The sequence below is a fragment of the Melitaea cinxia genome, chromosome 25 (genome assembly GCF_905220565.1).
Source record: "Melitaea cinxia chromosome 25, ilMelCinx1.1, whole genome shotgun sequence".
Taxonomy (NCBI): domain Eukaryota; kingdom Metazoa; phylum Arthropoda; class Insecta; order Lepidoptera; family Nymphalidae; genus Melitaea; species Melitaea cinxia.
The window spans coordinates 5,419,254-5,438,449 of record NC_059418.1 but is presented as its reverse complement, the minus strand read 5'-3'; the positions used below and the strand labels follow the sequence as shown (position 1 = coordinate 5,438,449).

At 38.7% G+C, this 19,196-nt stretch overlaps 1 protein-coding gene across 1 annotated transcript; it reads left to right on the top strand.

Moving 5' to 3' along the window:
- The first annotated feature begins 388 nt into the window (after positions 1-388).
- On the top strand, positions 389-18,832 carry LOC123666046 (zinc finger protein 480-like). The gene is made up of 18 exons (XM_045600253.1): positions 389-605; positions 1,929-2,051; positions 2,919-3,045; positions 3,741-3,859; positions 8,158-8,251; positions 8,672-8,778; positions 9,230-9,320; positions 10,661-10,779; positions 11,220-11,402; positions 11,892-11,980; positions 12,513-12,635; positions 13,585-13,692; positions 15,361-15,463; positions 16,682-16,806; positions 17,281-17,389; positions 17,697-17,795; positions 18,399-18,515; positions 18,674-18,832. The coding sequence occupies exons 1-18, from the start codon at positions 477-479 to the stop codon at positions 18,803-18,805; spliced, it is 2,097 nt and encodes a 698-aa protein (XP_045456209.1). The 5' UTR covers positions 389-476; the 3' UTR covers positions 18,806-18,832.
- Positions 18,833-19,196: the final 364 nt, after the last annotated feature.

Below are 19,196 nucleotides of genomic sequence, written 5' to 3'. Positions count from 1 at the left end.
TCGAATGAGAATATTATTCTATTAATTAAAACTACAATAAAAAACCTATTGATTATTCGGTATAGCAAGTCGATTTTAATGTACATAGTATAGGTACAACACTAAACATAAAACAACAATGGTGGATATTTGTTTTGTTTTTATTTTTCGATACTATTAGATTATTTAAACATATGTAGTTGAGTAAAATCGCTTTTTGAATATAAATAAACTTCTCACGTATTGCAATCGCGACTGAAACTAAAATGTTAACCTATTTCATTCATATTTCGAATATAAATCCAGGAGAAAGTTACAACTAATACTACATTTGAATGATGTGATTAAAAATAGTCAAAAATTATGAAAAATAACTTATTTATAAGTTTTGAATACGTAGGAATATGCTAAGTATTCTAATATGTGTAAAAATATGTAAATAATATAGTATTAAAAGTTTATGAGTACTAAAAAGCTTGATATAAAGTTCATGTAAAATGGAGAACAAAAACGATATTTTGAACAACTTGCTGTGTATGGCGTGTCTCTGTGTCGGTAGATCGATACAAGAAGTGAAGGACGAAAGATTAAAAAAGTATTACATGGATACGCTGAACGAAATACCTGTAAGTAGAAACTATAAATTAAATATACAATATTTCTATCTTTTTGACTTAAATTTTGGTGTAGTAGCCTGTATTATCCCACTGCTGGGCATAGTCCTCTTCCGCCTTCTAGGAGAAATTTCTCCAGCTACCGCTCAAGGGACTGGTATAGGTACAATTATTTGTTTCTCTATCTATTTTGTCTGGGAGTATGCCGTGTATGCTATATGTATGTATATATAAATAAATAAATGAAAATAAACTAATTTATATAATTCACTTTCCTTTAGAAAGCTTGTCTCCATAGGTTATGATAACTGTATATCATCAGGTAGACCTTATGCTTGTTTGCCACGAACAATATTAATGTAAAGCTTAAGAATTTTTGGAGTTTACTCCTTTAGAATCGATTCTCACATAAGGCCCCCGGTATGAAAAAAATATGAGGAGTAAAATCTACTGAACAAATGATCTTGTTATGTTTTTGTTAACCCTATTGGGTTCCAGCATACTATGTGGCTACGGTACTAAAGAATATAGCCACCCCCTCTCTTCCCGTGGGTGTCGTAAGAGGCGACTAAGGGATAACACAGTTCCGCTACCACCTTGGAACTTAAAAAGCCGATCGGTGGCGGGATAACCATCCAACTGCTGGCTTTGAAATACACAGGCCGAAGACCAGAGGCTCCCAAACTTTTTTGTGTCGTAGTAGTCATGTTTTTCAGTTTTGTGTACTAACCTGATATTGATTTTTTGTAAATTTCTAACTGTAGTGAAGTTTAAAAACTTAAAGTAAAAAAACGCATGTAAAGTTTTATATATTTATTAATTGAATTTAAATTTAAACTACTCAAAATAATATAATAATAAAATTTGCTCTGAGAGCTCTGAAACTGCGCGTATGCTTGTAATAATATGATACTGGTATATCATTACGTTCAGGTTTTTACAAGTTCAAAATGTATTGCGACCACAAAGTGAATGCTTACATTCTACAACTTACACAATTTTATAAACATACAATATTTTTTTTTACTCCATAGGTACTTTTATAAATAATGTATATGTATTATTATAAGGTAGTATAATGTAAGGAAATAGGTAGGTACTATCAGTGTATGTTGAGATCTACTATTGTTGACCCCCATTTTCATTGATGCCCAAATTTTTTTTTCGCTGACGTAGACCCCTTGCAAGTTGTCATAGACCTCTAGGGGTCGATATAGACCACTTTGAGAATCACTGCAGACCATGGAAAATGATAGGATTTTTTTTTCACAAATTAACGCGAGTGGAATTTCGGGACACCTGGTAGAATTGTAAAGATAAATTGTTTTGTTTCAGCTAAATGACATACAGATGGTCGTGCCGATAATATGTTGGGAGTGTGATGCTGTTCTACGGAAGGTTTTATCATTCAGGGAACAAGTTAAGAATTCTTACAGGATATTGCAGACATATACAGAGGTAAAGTTTGTGTTGTAAAAAAAAATTGGCAACTTAATGCCTGTGTTTTAAGAAACAGTCGACTGATATATCTGCTGTGTGGTTACGGCAGTAAGAATATAGCCACTCCCTCTCTTCCAATGGGTGTCGTAAGAGGTGACTAAGGGATAACACAGTTACACTACCATATTGAAACTTAAAAAGCCAACCGATGGCGGGATAACCATCCAACTGCTGGCTTTGAAATAAAGGCGAAGACGGGTAGCAGGGTATTTCAGTGCGACAAAGCCAGCCCTGCGGTTACCAACCCGCTCGCCCAGCGTGGTGACTATGGGAAATACGCATAAGTTCACGCAATTTTTGACGCGAACTTGTGGAGGCCTATATCCAGCAGTGGACTGCAACAGGCTGAAGTGATGATATATTATGGATATAAATCTTTTTATGTGAATGTGTAGACAAAGAATTTGAGAATTAAAAAAATTACATAATTACAGAAAATTTTATTTACGCTTCAGCCTGTAATATCCCACTACTGGGCATAGGCCTCTTTCCCTATGTAGGAGAAGGATCAGAGCTTAATCCACCACGCTGCTCCAATGCGGGTTGGCGGATATTTTCCCTACTATGAGTAACGATCGCTATCAGGTGTACATGATAACAATCGGCATCGACGGCTTAACGTGCTCTCCGAGGCACGGTGGGGAGACCCCAAGGGCTGCACAAACACCCAGACCACGGCAAACACCTGTATGGCCAATACAAATGTTTGTCATGTGCGGGGATCGAACCCGCAACCGCCAGCGCAACAGGTAAAATCCATGGCTGTGACCGTTGCGTCAACGCGGCGTCAAAAAATTTTTATTTACGAAAATTTAATTATTACAGAATCTAAACGAATGTCTTCTGAGCGACGTCTCAAGAGCTCCAAGGCTGACAGTACATATCAACGAGCCAGTATATGTCAGTCCATATTCTGCAGTTGAAACGGAAATTAAAGTCGAGAGATATGACGGTGAATATATTTTTTTAGTTTTTTTTTTATATTGGCTCCTGGACTATTTTGATTATATAATTTTTAATACATTTTAATGGTGTAGATGGTAGAATGCGACGGTATATTTAACACGTTAAACGCCGCCGTGATTTTTTTAGTTTTCTGTCTGGGCCATGGGACACCGTGTAGTCGACACACAATTGTTCCGTTGGTGCCGCGGGGGATACCATGACCCCGAGCCAGAGTCAACTTAAAAAATATATCTAAAAAAAATATTTTATATAGTGTAAGAAAAAATAAGTAAGATCTTTAAGAATGGATTTGGTAGTCCAATAAAAAGTTATCATAAAAATTTTGTTAATAAGGACTTTTAACATGGACTAAACAAGTGAGGCCCAAGTGGTGTCACCCATAGCGTTCAACGTGTTAAAGACCTAAGATGATTTTTCAACCATACAGAAGATCACAGCTAAATACCACTGCTTTCTAGTGTTGTGCTTCTGTGGTGAGTAAGGTGGTAAGGGCTCCTGGGTAGGATCAGGGGTTGGGACGGCAATGCACTTGCCAATGCTTCTAGTTTTGCAAGTGTCCATAAGTGTATATGTCCGCTTACCATCAGGCGAACAGAATATTTCTTGCAACCTCAGTGGTATAAAAAAATATACATATATATATGTGTCTTAATTCAATCCATGTTTATATTTTATTTTCAGATGACAGTAAATATGAAACACAAAATGGCAATATTAGTAACACAGATGATTCAGATATTGAACCAGAAACAATACAAACTGTGCTCTGTGATGTAAAAAAAGATCGAAGGAAGAAAAAGGTAAACAAAAATAGATATTTAATCGTTTTAACTAAAAACTTCTTATAAAAAAACGAGTGATTTAGACGACACGACTGGAGTAAAACTTAATTAGCTCCATCTAACTTATACCCTCCAACTTCCGTTCGCTTAGCCCGATCACACTTTTCGTAACGCTCGTCACGCATTCACCAGCTTACTAATTTACGTGCGTAAAGAATTTCGACTCCCAACAACCATTTGAGTTACCCTTGAGATTCTCACGAACGGTCTCACCTTTCGAAGGAAAGCCTGATATTGAAGATTCCTTGCCATTGTTTATCGTTTTTTTGCTAATTTTTTACTGGGGAAACTTAAATGGTCCTTGGAACTCATTGCCACAGTTTAATAAGGGTTCTCAAACATTAGAGGCACTCAAGAGACTCACTAAAGAAATGGTAGTAATAATTTAACTGAGGTAGGGCACAGCAGGAATTTCCTGCTCAAAATATGGAGCAGCCCGACTGGGGTAGTGCCTCTACCTTACAGAAGACCACAGCTAAACAATACTGTTTTCAAGCAGTGTTGTGTTCCCGTTGGTGAGTAAGGTGACCAGAGCTCCTGGGATTGAGGATTGGGTCGGTAACGCGCTTGCGATGCTTCTGGTGTTGCAGGCGTCTATAAGCTACGGTAATCGCTTACCATCAGGTGAGCCGTACGCTTGTTTGCCGACCTAGTGACATAAAAAAAAATGTATTTATTACCTTAATGCAATTTTAATTTAGTACTATATGCTATGATATTTTACCAATAATTTTAATTCATCAAGTTGCTTATAGATAGATTTGTGTATGTTTATTTGTATGTATGTTACATAAAAATTTGTTGGGAAGGGCCCTATGATAGTCCTCTGCCCAAAAGTTGCCTGGAAGATATTGCTGTATAAGCGATAAGGCCGCCTGTTGCATCTGATGCAACTTGTATCCTAATATCATATTGTTATTAGGGAGATTATATATTATAACTAGCTGTGCCCGCGGCTTCGCTCGCGTTGAAATCAGTGTGTCCAGTGAAACTATCATCAAAATCGGCTTAGCCGTTCCGTAAACCTTCCTCTTCAAGCCCTCTCTCCATTGGTGAAACCGCATAAAAATCCGTTCAGTAGATTTTTAGGGAATCGATCACATACACGTTTGGGGACTTTGTTTTATAATACCTGTTACTACAACTGTTACCCGCGACTACGTTCGCATAGTTATGAAGATATGTACTATTAAGATTTTTAACGCAAATTATTTTTTTAAATAACCTATCAGGCGAACTTGTAGCTGCTGTATACGTTTCATACAAACTATCATCCCCAATTAAACCCCCTTAGCGGTGGAATATCACAAAATCCGTTCTTAGCGGAAGTCTACTAACTATAATTTACCCCCCCCCCCCCTGCCAAATTTCATCTTTGTCCATCCTGGGTGGATGGGACCATCCAGCGGTTTTTGAGTTCTCGGGATGAGTGAGTCAGCGACCTTTCTCTTTTATATATATATATAGATCACGATGCATTATTTGGACAACTCCGCACCATCTATAGAGCATACGTTGTAAATTTCAAGTCTCTTACTTCAAAAACATAGGACTTTCAACCCCACTTTTAACCCCTTAGGGGTCGAGTTTCATAAAATTAGTTCTTAGTAGATGTCTACGCCCTATAAGGAACCTACCTGCAAACTTTAAGTTTGTGGCTGTTATAGTTTCGGAGATTCCGTGATGAGTGAGTCAACCTACCATCACCCGTTTTAACCCCAAAAGGGAGTGGATTTCTAAAGATAGATTATTTGGACACCTTCTCACCATTTATAGAGCATGCATTTTAAATTTAAAGTCTCTTACTTCAAAAACATAGCACTTTCATACAAACTTCCAACTCCCGTTTTACCCCCTTAGGGGCCGAGTTTCATAAAACTCGGTATTAACGGATGTCTACGCCCTATAAGAAACCTACCTGCCAGATTTCAAGTTTGTGGCTGTTTTAGTTGCGGAGATTTCATGATGAGTGAGTCAACCTATCATCCCCCGTTTTAACCCCAAAAGGGAGTTGATTTCTAAAGATACATTATTTATACACCTTCTCACCATCTGTAGAGCATACATTTTAAATTTCAAGTATCTTACTTCAAAAACATAGGACTTTCATACAAACTTCCAACCCCCGTTTTATTCCCATAGGGGTCTAGTTTCGTAAAATCCGTACTTTGCAGATGTCTACACCCTATAAAGAAACTATCTGTCAAATTTCAAGTTTGTATCTGTTACAGTTTCGGAGATTTCGTGATGAGTAAGTCAACCTACCATCCCCCGTTTTAACCCCAAAAGGGGTTTGATTTCTAACGATACATTATTTGAACGCCTCCTCACCATCTATAGAGCATACATTTTAAATTTCAAATTTCTTACTTCAAAAACATAGGACTCTCATACAAACTTAGTTCTTAACGGATGTACAAGCCCTATAAGGAACCTACCTGCCAAATTTCAAGCTTGTAGCTGTTATAGTTTCGGAGGTTTCGTGATGAGTGAGTCAACCTACCATCCCCCGTTTTAACTCCAAAAGAGGGTTGATTTCTAAAGATACATTATTTGGACACCTTCTTACACTTTATAAAGCATACATTTTAAATTTCAAGTCTCTTCCTTCAAAAACATATGACTTTTATACAAACTTCCAACCCCCGTTTTACCCCTTTAGGGGTCGAATTTCGTAAAACCCGTTATTAGCGGATGTCTACGCTCTATAAGGAGCCTATCTGCCAAATTTCAAGTTTGTGGGTGTTATAGTTTCGGAGATTTTGTGATGAGTGAGTCAACCTACCATCCCCCATTTTAACCCCAAAAAGGAGTTGATTTCTAAAGATATATTATTTGGACAATTTAAAAAAAAATTTATGTCTCACCATCTATAGAGCATACATTTTAAATTTCAAGTCTCTTACTTCAAAAACATAGGACTTTCATACAAACTTGCAACCCCCGTTTTACCCCCTTAGGGGTCGAGTTTCGTAAAATCCGTTCTTATCGAATGTCTACGTCATATAAGGAGCCTACCTGCCAAATTTCAAGTTTGTAGGTGTTATAGTTTCGGAGATTTCGTGATGAGTGACCTTTCGCTTTTATATATATTATAGATAGATATTGTTACAACTTTGTATTGGTGTGCGAAAGTGTAAATATATAAATATTAAATTTAATTTATGACACTCGGGTGTAAAGTAACTTTCTAGTGATGAATGTATCTTCAAAATTGATTCAGTGACTTTAGATATTAGTCCTTGCAAACCTGCAAAAAACTTATGTTTGAACCCCTTTATTATAAATAATAAACGCCTAAAGGCCCGGAAACACACAATACACAAACGAATAGACCACTGTCATCATCACTTCAGCCTATCGCAGTTCACTGCTGGATAGGCCTCCACAAGTTCGCGCCAAAAATGGCGTGGACTCATGTGTGTTGCCCATAGTCACCACGAAGACACTGCTGCCCGTCTTCGGCCTGTGTATTTGAAAGCCAGCAGTTGGACGGTTATCCCGCCATCGGTCGTCATTAGTATGAAAAGACGTTTATTTGGGAGAAACAATGACAATATAACACCAAAAAGAAACATTAACAAGAAAAAAAGTGTGTGTGTGCGTGTGTGTACTTATGTACACACGTAAGAAGTTATACTTCGTTGGCTAGCGAACTTCACGTTGCTAACTTCTTCGTTGATTAGCTAACTTCAGGATGTCCGTTTTTCGTGACGGTGTGCGCGCGCATTGTAAAATTACTAAGAAATATAACTTCCAAGGAGAAAAAAAAAAGAAAAAACGACCAGAAAATACAGAATTACATTATAAACATTGTACATACAAATGTAATAAAAATGGGCTGATGAAAAAGCATAGGTTCTTTCTAAAAATTAAACGCAATTTAAATGCTAATTATATATTTATTTACATACTAGCTGTGCCCGCGACTTCGTCCGCGTGAAATTAAAAAAAATATTGTTCAGTACGCAGTGTTAGAAAATAAATAAATTTCAAAAATAAAAGTAGTCTAAATTACTCCTTATTTCATCAGCTATCTGCCAGTGAAAGTCACATCGAAATCGGTCTAGCCGTTTCTGAAATTAGCCGGAACAAACAGACAGACAAACAAAAATGTTATTTTGGTATATGCACCGTGTATACATCCATATGCATTTAGTAAAAAGCGGTTATTCTAATGTTACAAACAGACACTTTCAATTTTATATATCTATATAGATTATATTGTTGAACAGTTTTTGACTTTTTCTTTCTAGATTGCAACAAGGAGTGGTAAATTACGTCGGAGAAAGTTCGAGAAAGATCCAGTGGCTGTTGAAATCAAAGAGGTCAAAATTGAATTTAAAAATGGTACGTAAAACACAGGAAACGTAAGACTAGCCCATTGGTGCGGTCTTTAGTGGCCCAGCTTTCCGCTCCGCGGGATGCGATTGCGATTCCCGCCCAAATCTGGGTGTAACATTTGTAAGTTTTAGTTCAAGTAAGGGATAGTAAGAACTATCTTGATCTGAATTAAGAGACTGGGGTAGTACCTCGACCTTACAAAAGATCACAGCTAAATAATACTGTTTTCAAGCAGTGTAGTGTTCCTGTGGTAAGCTAGAGAGGGTGGGGGGGGGATTGGAAGTAAGGTCAGCAACGTGCTTGCGATGCTTCTGGTGTTGCAGACGACTATAAGCTACGGTAATCGCTTACCATCAGGTGTGCCGTAAGCTTGTTTGCCGACCTAGTGACATAAAAATATTATAATTAAAATCTTTATTGTTACAGATATGAAAAGATTTGAACCGAACCAGGATTCTAAATTAAATGAGGATAATGACGCAGATAGACCTATAAGTATCGCATGTGATAGTGAACAATCAATAAAGAGAAAGGTTGGGTTTTTATTACCACACTAGCTGTGCCCGCGACTTCGTTCACGTGGAATTTAACAAAAAATTTATTTTTCAGATCGCAAAGTTATAAAATAAATAAATTTCTTAAATAAACATTAGCGCAAGTTACTCCTTGTTATATCAGTTATCTACCAGTGAAAGTCCCGTCAAAATCGGTCCAGCCGTTTCAGAGATTAGCCGGAACAAACAGACAGACAGACGACAGACAAACATTCTAGCAAATGTTATTTTGGTATATGTACCATGTCGTGTATACATCCATATGCATTTAGTAAAAAGCGGTTATTTTAATAATACAAACAGACACTCCAATTTTGTTTATCTGTATAGACTACTTGAAGGGCAGACTTCGTACCGGTAAAGGTACTGCATTCATTACTCGAAATGGTCTAAATAAAGCACACTCGTTTTTTTTTTTTTTTACTTTCAGAATTCACAGAACGAAATTAAATCAATGGAATCGAATTCGACAAATAAAAACGGAGCTTTGGAATATGAATTGAAAATTGAATCTGATAGAGGTATGTATGGGTTGAACATACTTTTTAACCGACTTCCAAAAAAGGAGGAGGTTCTCAATTCGACTGTATTTTTTTTATGTATGTTACATCAGAACTTTTGACTGGGTGGAGCGATTTCGACGAATTTTGTTTTAATCGAAAGGCGGTGTGTGTCAATTGGTCCCATTTAAATTTATTTGAGATCTAACAACTACTTTTCGAGTTATATCTAATAATGCGTTTTTACTTGACGCTTTTTTCGTCGACCTACGTTGTATTATACCGCATAACTTCCTACTGGATGTACCGATTTTGATAATTCTTTTTTTGTTGGAAAGAAGATATCCCTAGTTTGGTACCATGATAAGGAAACCAGGATCTGATGATGGGATCCCAGAGAAATCGAGGGAAACTCTCGAAAATCCGCAATAACTTTTTACTGGGTGTACCGATTTTGATAATTTTTGATTTAATCGAAAGCTGTTGTTTATCATGTGGTCACATATAAATTTTATCAAGATCTGGTAACTACTTTTTGAGTAATCTTTGATAACGCGTAGTTACTTGACTATTTCTTCGTCGATCTACGTTGTATTACTCGTCGATGTAATTGAAGTCGGTTTTTTTTTTCGTTTGCGAGCAAACACAATTATTTCCATTCAATAATATTAATAATTTAATTATTTAAGCCATTGTACATCATTAAAAGAAACAAAATAATTGTGTCTGCTCGCAAAGGGGAAAAAAGCCGATTTCAATTAAATCGACGAGTAATACAACGTAGATCGACGAAAAAATAGTCAAGTAACTACGCAAGGATCACTCAAAAAGTAGTCATCAGATCTCGATCAACTTTCAACTTTTGGATTAAAAAAAGGAATCATCAAAATCGGTCAACCCAGTAAAAAGTTCTGAGGAACTTACATAAAAAACACAGTCGAATTGAGAACCTACCTCTTTTTTGAAATCGGTTAAAATGTACAAAAGCGGTCTTATCGCTGAAGGAGCGAAATGCTTTTAGACAATCTTTGATACAAAACACGACATGCAGTAATCACGTGATGTGTTTTAGCAACTTTTTGACGCTCTACTCCCCCTTGGAGATATGTGGTAAGGTTTTAAGACCCCTCCCCTCCCCCCCATAACTTAAAATCACGAGCATTTTTTGTGCAGAGTAAATTGAAATACTCAGAATATCATCTTTAAATACAGTTCTAATCTGATGAAGATTTGAACGTTAAGCATAGTGATACAAATGTCTAGACTGTTTTAGAAATTGAGCGTAAAACGAAAAAAAAAAAAAAATACACGTAATATAAAGTATAAAGGAGGCATCGTTCCTTAAATTCTATTTCTTTCAGAATATACATCAGAAGATCCAGCGTCAGATGTCGATATTGGCGATGTGGATACAGAGATCAGGAATTTGTTTAATGAAGTGAATAAAGTCAAATCCAAAGAAAAAACCGCTAATGTTAAGGTAAGCGAGTCACTTATATGTAGCTATTGGTTAAAATAAAAATGGCGGTTGCGGGTTCGATCCCCGCACACGACAAACATTTGTATTGGCCATACAGGTGTTTGCCGTGGTCTGGGTGTTTGTGCAGTCCTTGTGGGTCTCCCCACCGTGCCTCGGAGAGCACGTTAAGCCGTCGTCCCCGGTTGTTAGGTTGTTATCATGTACACCTGATAGTGATCGTTACTCATAGTAGGGAATATATCCACCAACCCGCATTGGAGCAGCGCGGTGGATAAAGCTCTGATCCTTCTCCTACATGGGGAAAGAGGCCTATGCCCAGTAGTGGGATATTACAGGCTGAAGCGATAGTGTTTAAGGAGTGAACTCAAAAACTTTGATCATAGCGCTAATGTGACATTGTAATACATCGCGTTATAATGAAGTTTTTTTTTCTATTACAGAATAAAAAAAGCAAATTGAAACAAATAGAAACAATCGAACTCTCCTATGACGAAATGCAAGCGGAGAGATCTCACCTCGCAGGGAGGGAGAGTTTCAAAAAAGCTCAGTATAAGTGTGAAACTTGTCTCACATTGTTCAACTGTGCTTCGTCTCTTAAAGCGCATCACGACAAGAAACATTCGGTATGTGTTATTTGTTTGCATTTTTTGGGAGTTTACTCCTTTACGAACGATATAAGTATGAAAAGTTATTGGGAGTGAAATCATGTGAAACAACGAAACAGTAGTGACGCTGTGAGTGACATTTTACCGCGTTTTATCGCTTGTGAGAGAGAGATAATATGTTTTTGAATATTACGATAATCGTTGTTAAGGAGTTAACTCCAGTGGGATTTTAATATTTTTTAAGTTATACTTCTTTTGGCGTGTTAGGGAAAAATGAGAGTAAATTTATACGATGTGCGCGTACACCGCCACGAAAACAACCGACATCCTGAAGTTAGCTAATCAACGAAGAAGAAGTTAGCAACGAAGTATAACTTCTTACGTGCGTACATAAGTACACACACGCTTTATTTTGTTTTCTTTTTTGTGATAGAGGTTAAGAAAGATAACCTGTTTAAGTTTTTTTTTTTTTTATGGCAGGTCATAATAATAATTTATGTTTCACAGGTTCCGGGAAATTTCATGTGTTCGATATGTAAAACAATAATATCGTCTGTTGAGGCGTTTACCGCGCATTATAAAAGACATATGAGAAGGTATGGAACTGTGATCTATCTGTGCAAATATTATTTGATATCAAATTAAAAAAAAACCGACTTCAATTTTCATCGACTAACACCACTATTGTTAAATATTTTTTGAATATCATATCAAAATTGACCGCTCCAGCGGGGTTCGAACCCGCGTCTCCAACTGACCGTGTCGACGCTCTAGCCAATTGAGCTATGGAACGATGTACCCGCTAGAGCGAAATTCTTGATATGATGATTTTTTACTACCTATTGTTATTTGACGTGGAAGTATTATTGGATGCGTTGGCGCAACGGTCACAGCACTGGTTTGTGGCTATCTGGCGGTTGCGGGTTCGATCCCCGCACATGGCAAACATTTGTATTGGCCATACAGATGTTTGCCGTGGTCTAGGTGTTTGTGCTTGTATATTGTGTGGTTATAATTATTTATTATTATTGTTAGGTAGAATTCAAACACTACTCGTTAGAATGGAAAATTACAATTGAATTGAGAACCTCCTCCTTTTTTTATATCGGTTAAAATGCTATTTTTCAGATACGAGTGCAAAGTTTGTAAAAAGCGATCGACAGACGTAAAGGCAATGTACCAACATCTCTACAAGCGACACGAGATATCCCTCAAGAAATACAAGTGCAATGTATGCGGGAAAGTGTCGAAGTGAGTTATAAAGTGTGTGTCAGACACGTGACTCGAATTTACTCCTTAAAACCGTTGATAAAACTATTAAAACGTAAATTGTTACTATACGTATCGGTTTTATTTAATGTCACTAGGTCGGCAAACAAGAGTACGACTCACCTGATGGTAAGCGATTACCGTAGCTTATAGACGCCTGCAACACCAGAAGCATCGCAAGCGCGTTGCCGACCCAATCCCCAATCCCCCCAGGAGCTCTGGTCACCTTACTCACCAACAGGAACACAATACTGCTTGAAAACAGTATTATTTAGCTGTGATCTTCTGTAAGGTCGAGGCACTACCCCAGTCGGGCTGCTCCATATTTTGAGCAGGAAATTCCTGCTGTGCCCTACCTCAGCGAACAGTCGGTACAGTAAATGTTGGTATACTGTTATACCTGTATCTGGTTACAGCTAAAAGCGCTATAAAGCGTCACACAGCGTCACTGTTGTTTCGATGTCTCCATACGTTTTCTGTTCTAATATTTTTTACTAACGCGCGCCTTAAATCGTTTCTTAGTCGTTCACAAAAAATATATGGCGGTACGAAGTTAGTCGGTTCAACTAATTATATTGCAGCCTGTAACATCTCACTGTTGGGCATATGCCTCTTTCGCTATGTAGGAAAAGGATTGGAGCTTAATCCACCATGCTGCTCTACTGCGGGTTGGCGGATATGTTCCTTAATATGAGTAACGATCGGAATCAGATATTTATGATAACAGCTGGGAGCGACCGCTTAACGCGCTTTCCGAGACACGGTGTTGAGACCCACAAGGACAGACATCCGAACCGGAAAGAAATATTTGGACAAATACATTATATGCATCCTGAGCGAGAATCGAACCCACAAATGGTCGGTGTTTTTAGGCGACTATTCGCACCATTACACAATAGTGGTTGTTAAAATAATAAATATTTTTTTTCAGATCAATAGACAGCCACAGGAACCACTGCGACACGCATAAGGCCCGGGTCGCATGCCCACAGTGCGACAAGACCTTTAGTCATAGAGCGGGCCTGATGAACCATAGGCTGTGAGTTGTTATTATCTATACTAATATTTTAAAGCTGAAAAGTTAACCGCAATCTCAGGAACTATTGGTTTGAATTAAAAAAATCTTTTTGTGCTGGATAGCCCACTTAGAAAGGCTATAGGCTACATGTGTGAAACCCCGGGGCTAGCTATAAAGCTTTTTATTTTGGGGTCGGCCATTTATCACGTGATGTTTTTTAACAACTTTTTGACCTTTGTGATATGTTTTGACGACGCGTTGGCGCAACGGTCACTGCACTGGTTTGTGGCTGTTGCGCTAGCGTTTGCGGGTTCGATCCCCGCACATGGCAAACATTTTTATCGGCCATACAGATGTTTGCCGTGGGTTGGGTGTTTGTCCAGTCCTTGTGGGTCTCCTCACCGTGTCTCGGAGAGCATGTTAAGCCGTCGGTCCCGGTTATTATCATCTATACCTGATAGCGATCATTAGTCATAGTAGGGAATATATGTGCCAACCCGCATTGGAGCAGCGTGGTGAATTGAGCTCTGATTCTTCTCCTACATGGAGAAAGAGGCCCATGCCCAGCAGTGGGATATTACAGGCTGAATGCGAGTATACAACTGAGTAAAATATTGCAAGTGAATTGTTTCGGTTGGTAAATGGTAGATGACAAAAACTATCGTTACTTCCTGGGAAAAAAATTTGCAATCTTTCTTCAATCTTTTTGCCCCCCCCCCCTTTGTAACTCAAGCCGCTAAAATAGGGGTGTTATTTGTTTGTTGCCAATGTCTGTATGTGGTGTAATGGCTCTCGAACGGATGGATCGATTTTGATGTTTGGTGAAAATCGATCTAGCAGTTTGAACAATATCGGCAAAATAATGTAAGTCATTTTCGGCGTAAAATTGAATTATTGCGTAGGGAGTTTTAAATTTTTATTTAAGTTTACTCCTGACGAAACGATATAGAGCCTGAGCTACAAAAAAAAATGGGCAGTGAAATCGTATGATATAATTGTGTTTGCTCGCAAACGAAAAAAAAAACCGACTTCAATTACATCGACAAGTAATACAACGTAGATCGACGAAAAATAGTCAAGTAACTACCTGTTATCAAAGATTACTCAAAAAGTAGTTATCAGATCTCGATAAAATTATATGTGACCACACGATAAACATCAGCTTTCGATTAAATTAAAAATTATCAAAATCGGTACACCCAGTAAAAAGTTATTGCGGATTTTCGAGAGTTTCCCTCGATTTCTCTGGGATCCCATCATCAGTGCCTAGTTTCTTTATCATGGTATCAAACTACGGATATCCCCTTTCCAACAAAAAAAGAATTATCAAAATCGGTACATCCAGTAGAAAGTTATGCGGTATAATACAACGTAGGTCGACGAAAAAAGCGTCAAGTAAAAACGCATAATTAGATATAACTCGAAAAGTAGTTCTTAGATTTCAAATAAATTTAAATGGGACCAATTGGCACACACCACCTTTCGATTAAAAGAAAATTTGTTGAAATCGCTCCACCCAGTCAAAAGTTCTGAAGTAACATACGTAAAAAAAATACAGTCGAATTGAGAACCTCCTCCTTTTTTGGAAGTGCTTAGTGACGCTGAGAGTGTCGATTTATTCACTCTTAACTCCGGTTACATACTGTCACAGTACACGTACAGTCAGATTCAGTTTAGGCTATATTTCAGCGCGGTACACGAATGTCAGAACGAGTTTCCTTGCAACCTCTGCGACAAAGTCTTCAGATGGAAAACTAGTCTAAAGCGACACTTGGAGAAACACGACACAAGTGTAAGTAGTCTCACTAGAATAGCGGACACTCTTGAAACTCATTACTTCTTGTTAATGTATTTATTATGCAGTAAATAACAATTTTACAGCCATGGATTGTATCTTTTGTACCTGTTGCGCTGGCGGTTGCGGGTTAGATCCCCGCACATGACACACATTTGTATTGGCCATACAGGTGTTTGCCGTGGTCTGGGTGTTTGTGCAGTTCTTGTGGGTCTCCCCACCGTGCCTCGGAGAGCACGTTAAGCCGTCGGTCCCGGTTGTTATCATGTACAGCTGATAGCGATCGTTACTCATAGTAGGGAATATATCCGCCAACCTGCAATGGAGCAGAGTGGTGGATTAAGCTCTGATCCTTCTCCTACATGGGGAAAGGGGCCTATGCCCAGTAGTGGGATATTACAGGCTGAAGCGTAAATAACAATTTAACAGTTTTAATGTACTGGTTCTTTAACCATTTACATTGAAAATGAAAATAATTATACACTTAATATATTTGTTAAAAAATATCAACTGAGGTAGGGCACAGCAGCAAATCCTGCCCAAAATCTGGGCAGCCCAACTGGTACCTCGAGCTTACAGAAGATCACAGCTAAATAATACTGCTTTCAAGCAGTATTGTGTTCCTGTTGGTGAGTAAGGTGACCAGAGCTGGATTGGGGTAGGGTCGGGTAATGCGCTTGCGATGCTTCTGGTGTTGCAGGTGTGTCTATAATTTAGTAGTAGTGTAGTTAGTATGTGTAGATATTTTAGTGATTAATGAAACATGGCTAAGAGTAGGCGAGGAAGGACGTGCCCCAAGTGTGGCGGGATATTATCTACGCCATAGACCCAGAGCACAAGAGGTACGCTCGCGGGGTGGTGGTGTAGGTTATTATATTAAACGTGAAATTAATGCGCGTACTTGGGACCATCCTGTAGACCCACTACATAAAGCAGTAGAACAGATCCATGCCTTTATATCTTTTACATTAATACACTATTTTATATATATTTTTTCGTTAATGTATGCACACACTCATCTGTTCCTAAGTTAAGACAGTTAACACCTGGGCTGTATCTGCATATTTTAGACCCGAGGCGGGAATCGAATCCACGAACCCTGGAGCACTGCAAACTGCGCCATTTGTTAGTCATAACAGAAGATAGATAATATAAGAAAACAATTTAAATAACTTTCGTTCAAAACGTTAAAACCGTAATAATATTTTGTTTTAGAATAAAGGCAACACAAGTTCAAACAGAGCGTTTTGTGCATCCTGCGGCATCGCCTTCTCTTCTGTTTGTTCGTTACAGCGACATCTCAGGAACAGTCTTAAGCACGTCACTCACGATCAACTAAAGTGAGTAACTACGTTTTTTTTTTTGAGTTTACTCCTTAAGTAAAAGTTAAGTACTGTGTGGCTACGGCACTAAAGAATATAGCCACCCCCTCTTTTCCCGTGGGTGTCGTAAGAGGCGACTAAGGGATAGCACAGTTCCACTATCACCTTGGAACTGAAAAAGCCGACCAGTGGCGGGGTAACCATCCAACTGCTGGCTTTGAAATACACAGGCCGAAGACGGGCAGCAGCGTCTTCGGTGCGACAAAGCCAGCCCTGCGGTCACCAACCCGCCTGCCCAGCGTGGTGACTATGGGCAACACATGAGTTCACGTTATTTTTGGCGTAAACTTGTGGAGGCCTATGTCCAGCAGTGGACTGTATAGGCTGTAATGATTACTCCTTCAGAAATGTTACGATCAACCAATGAAATTTTATTACACAATCATAACGCAAGGCTATATTTAGACATATGTATTTTATATATATTTATAGATTCATCTGCGATCATTGTAACCAGAGATTCGCGGACAAGACGAAGCTAAGAGATCACATCGAGGAGAAACACCTGCACAGAACCTTCCAATGTCCTATTTGTTGCAAGGTATTTTTTTTTATACTTCAAGGGTGGTAAACAAGAGTACGACTCACCTGATGGTAAGAGATTACCGTAGCTTAAAGACGCCTGCAACACCAGAAGCATCGTAAGCGCGTTGCCGACCCAATCCCCAATCCCCCCAGGAGCTCTGGTCACCTTACTCACCAACAGGAACACAATACTGCTTGAAAACAGTATTATTTAGCTATGATCTTCTGTAAGGTCGAGGTACTACCCCAGTCGGGCTGCTCCATATTTTGAGCAGGAAATTCCTGTTGTGCCCTACCTCAGTTGTCTTTTTATTGTCAAACAGCCATCAAAGAATCGAGTTGGTTTAGAGCAACACATCCGCGCGGTCCACAAAGGTAGACCGAATAACCGGATGTGCCACCATTGTGGGAAGGGATTTCCGGTAAGAAATCATTGTAATATTGTCATCTATATGATGCTGTATATCGTTAAAAAAGGAGAAAGCTTTAAGGCTGCAACAGATCACGCTACGAGACACGAATGTAAACCTTAATGATGATTCAATGAGCCCTCAATGGGGGTTTAGGACACCTCGTGTCATCTTACTAATATTATACATCTGAACTGTGCGGTTACGGCAGTAAAGAATATAGTCACCATCCCTCTTCCCGTGGGTGTCCTAAGAGGCGACTAAGGGATAACACAGTTCCGCTACCACCTTGGAACTTAAAAAGCCGACCGGTGGCGGGATAACCATCCAACTGCTGGCTTTGAAATACACAGGCCAAAGACGGGCAGCAGCGTCTTCGGTGCGACAAAGCCAGTACTGCGGTCACCAACCCGCCGGCCCAGCGTGGTGACTATGGGCAACACACATGAGGTCGCGCCAGTTTTGACGCGAACTTAGGAAGGCCTATGTCCAGCAGTGGACTGCGATAGGCTGAAGTGTAAACGTTTGTATGTTTGTTTGAATTTAAATAGTTTAGCTAAATACTTATATTTACTCTTTTAATAAATTTGATCACATTTATATATTAAATTTCAGACTAAAGTTCAGCTGGAGTCACACATACGCACGCACACGGGCGAGCGTCCCTTCATGTGCGAGTACTGCCCCACGACCTTCTCTCAACAGTCCAACCTCTATAAACACCATCGACAGGTAATTACCACTATTGGAGGACATAATAGTATATAAGTAATATAAGTTATAAGGGGGAGGGGGGGTTTAGGGGGTTAATAACATATATGGCAAAACAACGTTTGCGGGGTCAGCTAGTATAATATAATATGAAATAATTCTAAAATGTTATTGTTTAGGTGCATCTCAACATCAAATCGAAGAAGTATCTCTGTAAGAAGAGGAAGATCAATGGGAACCAGCCCGGCGACCAGCAGGAGTTCTCGCTGCCTATCATGCAGTACATGCCTGAAAATGGTTTCAGCTTGTGATATTTGAAATAAATATTTTTATATGAATACTTTTATTATTTCACCCGTTTTCGAAATCTAGGTATTACTAGGTGGCAGTGATACTCTGGGGTTACGGGTTTAGCGTATGTACGGAATGTTTCGTATTTGCGCATTTACTTTAAATTATTGGCTGCTATCTATAATACTTATTAAGTTGTCCCATCTGGAAATCACATAAATCTCATGAAAACTAGGACAAATGCAGACCAAATTCTTATAGATATCATAGTCTCTCATAACTGATTTTAACTAAGGTATGGCACAGCAAGAAATATCCTGCTCAAATCTGGAGCAGCCCGATTAGGGACCACGACCTTACAGAAGATAGCAGCGAAATAATCGTTTTTAAGCACCAATACCACTGCTCCCA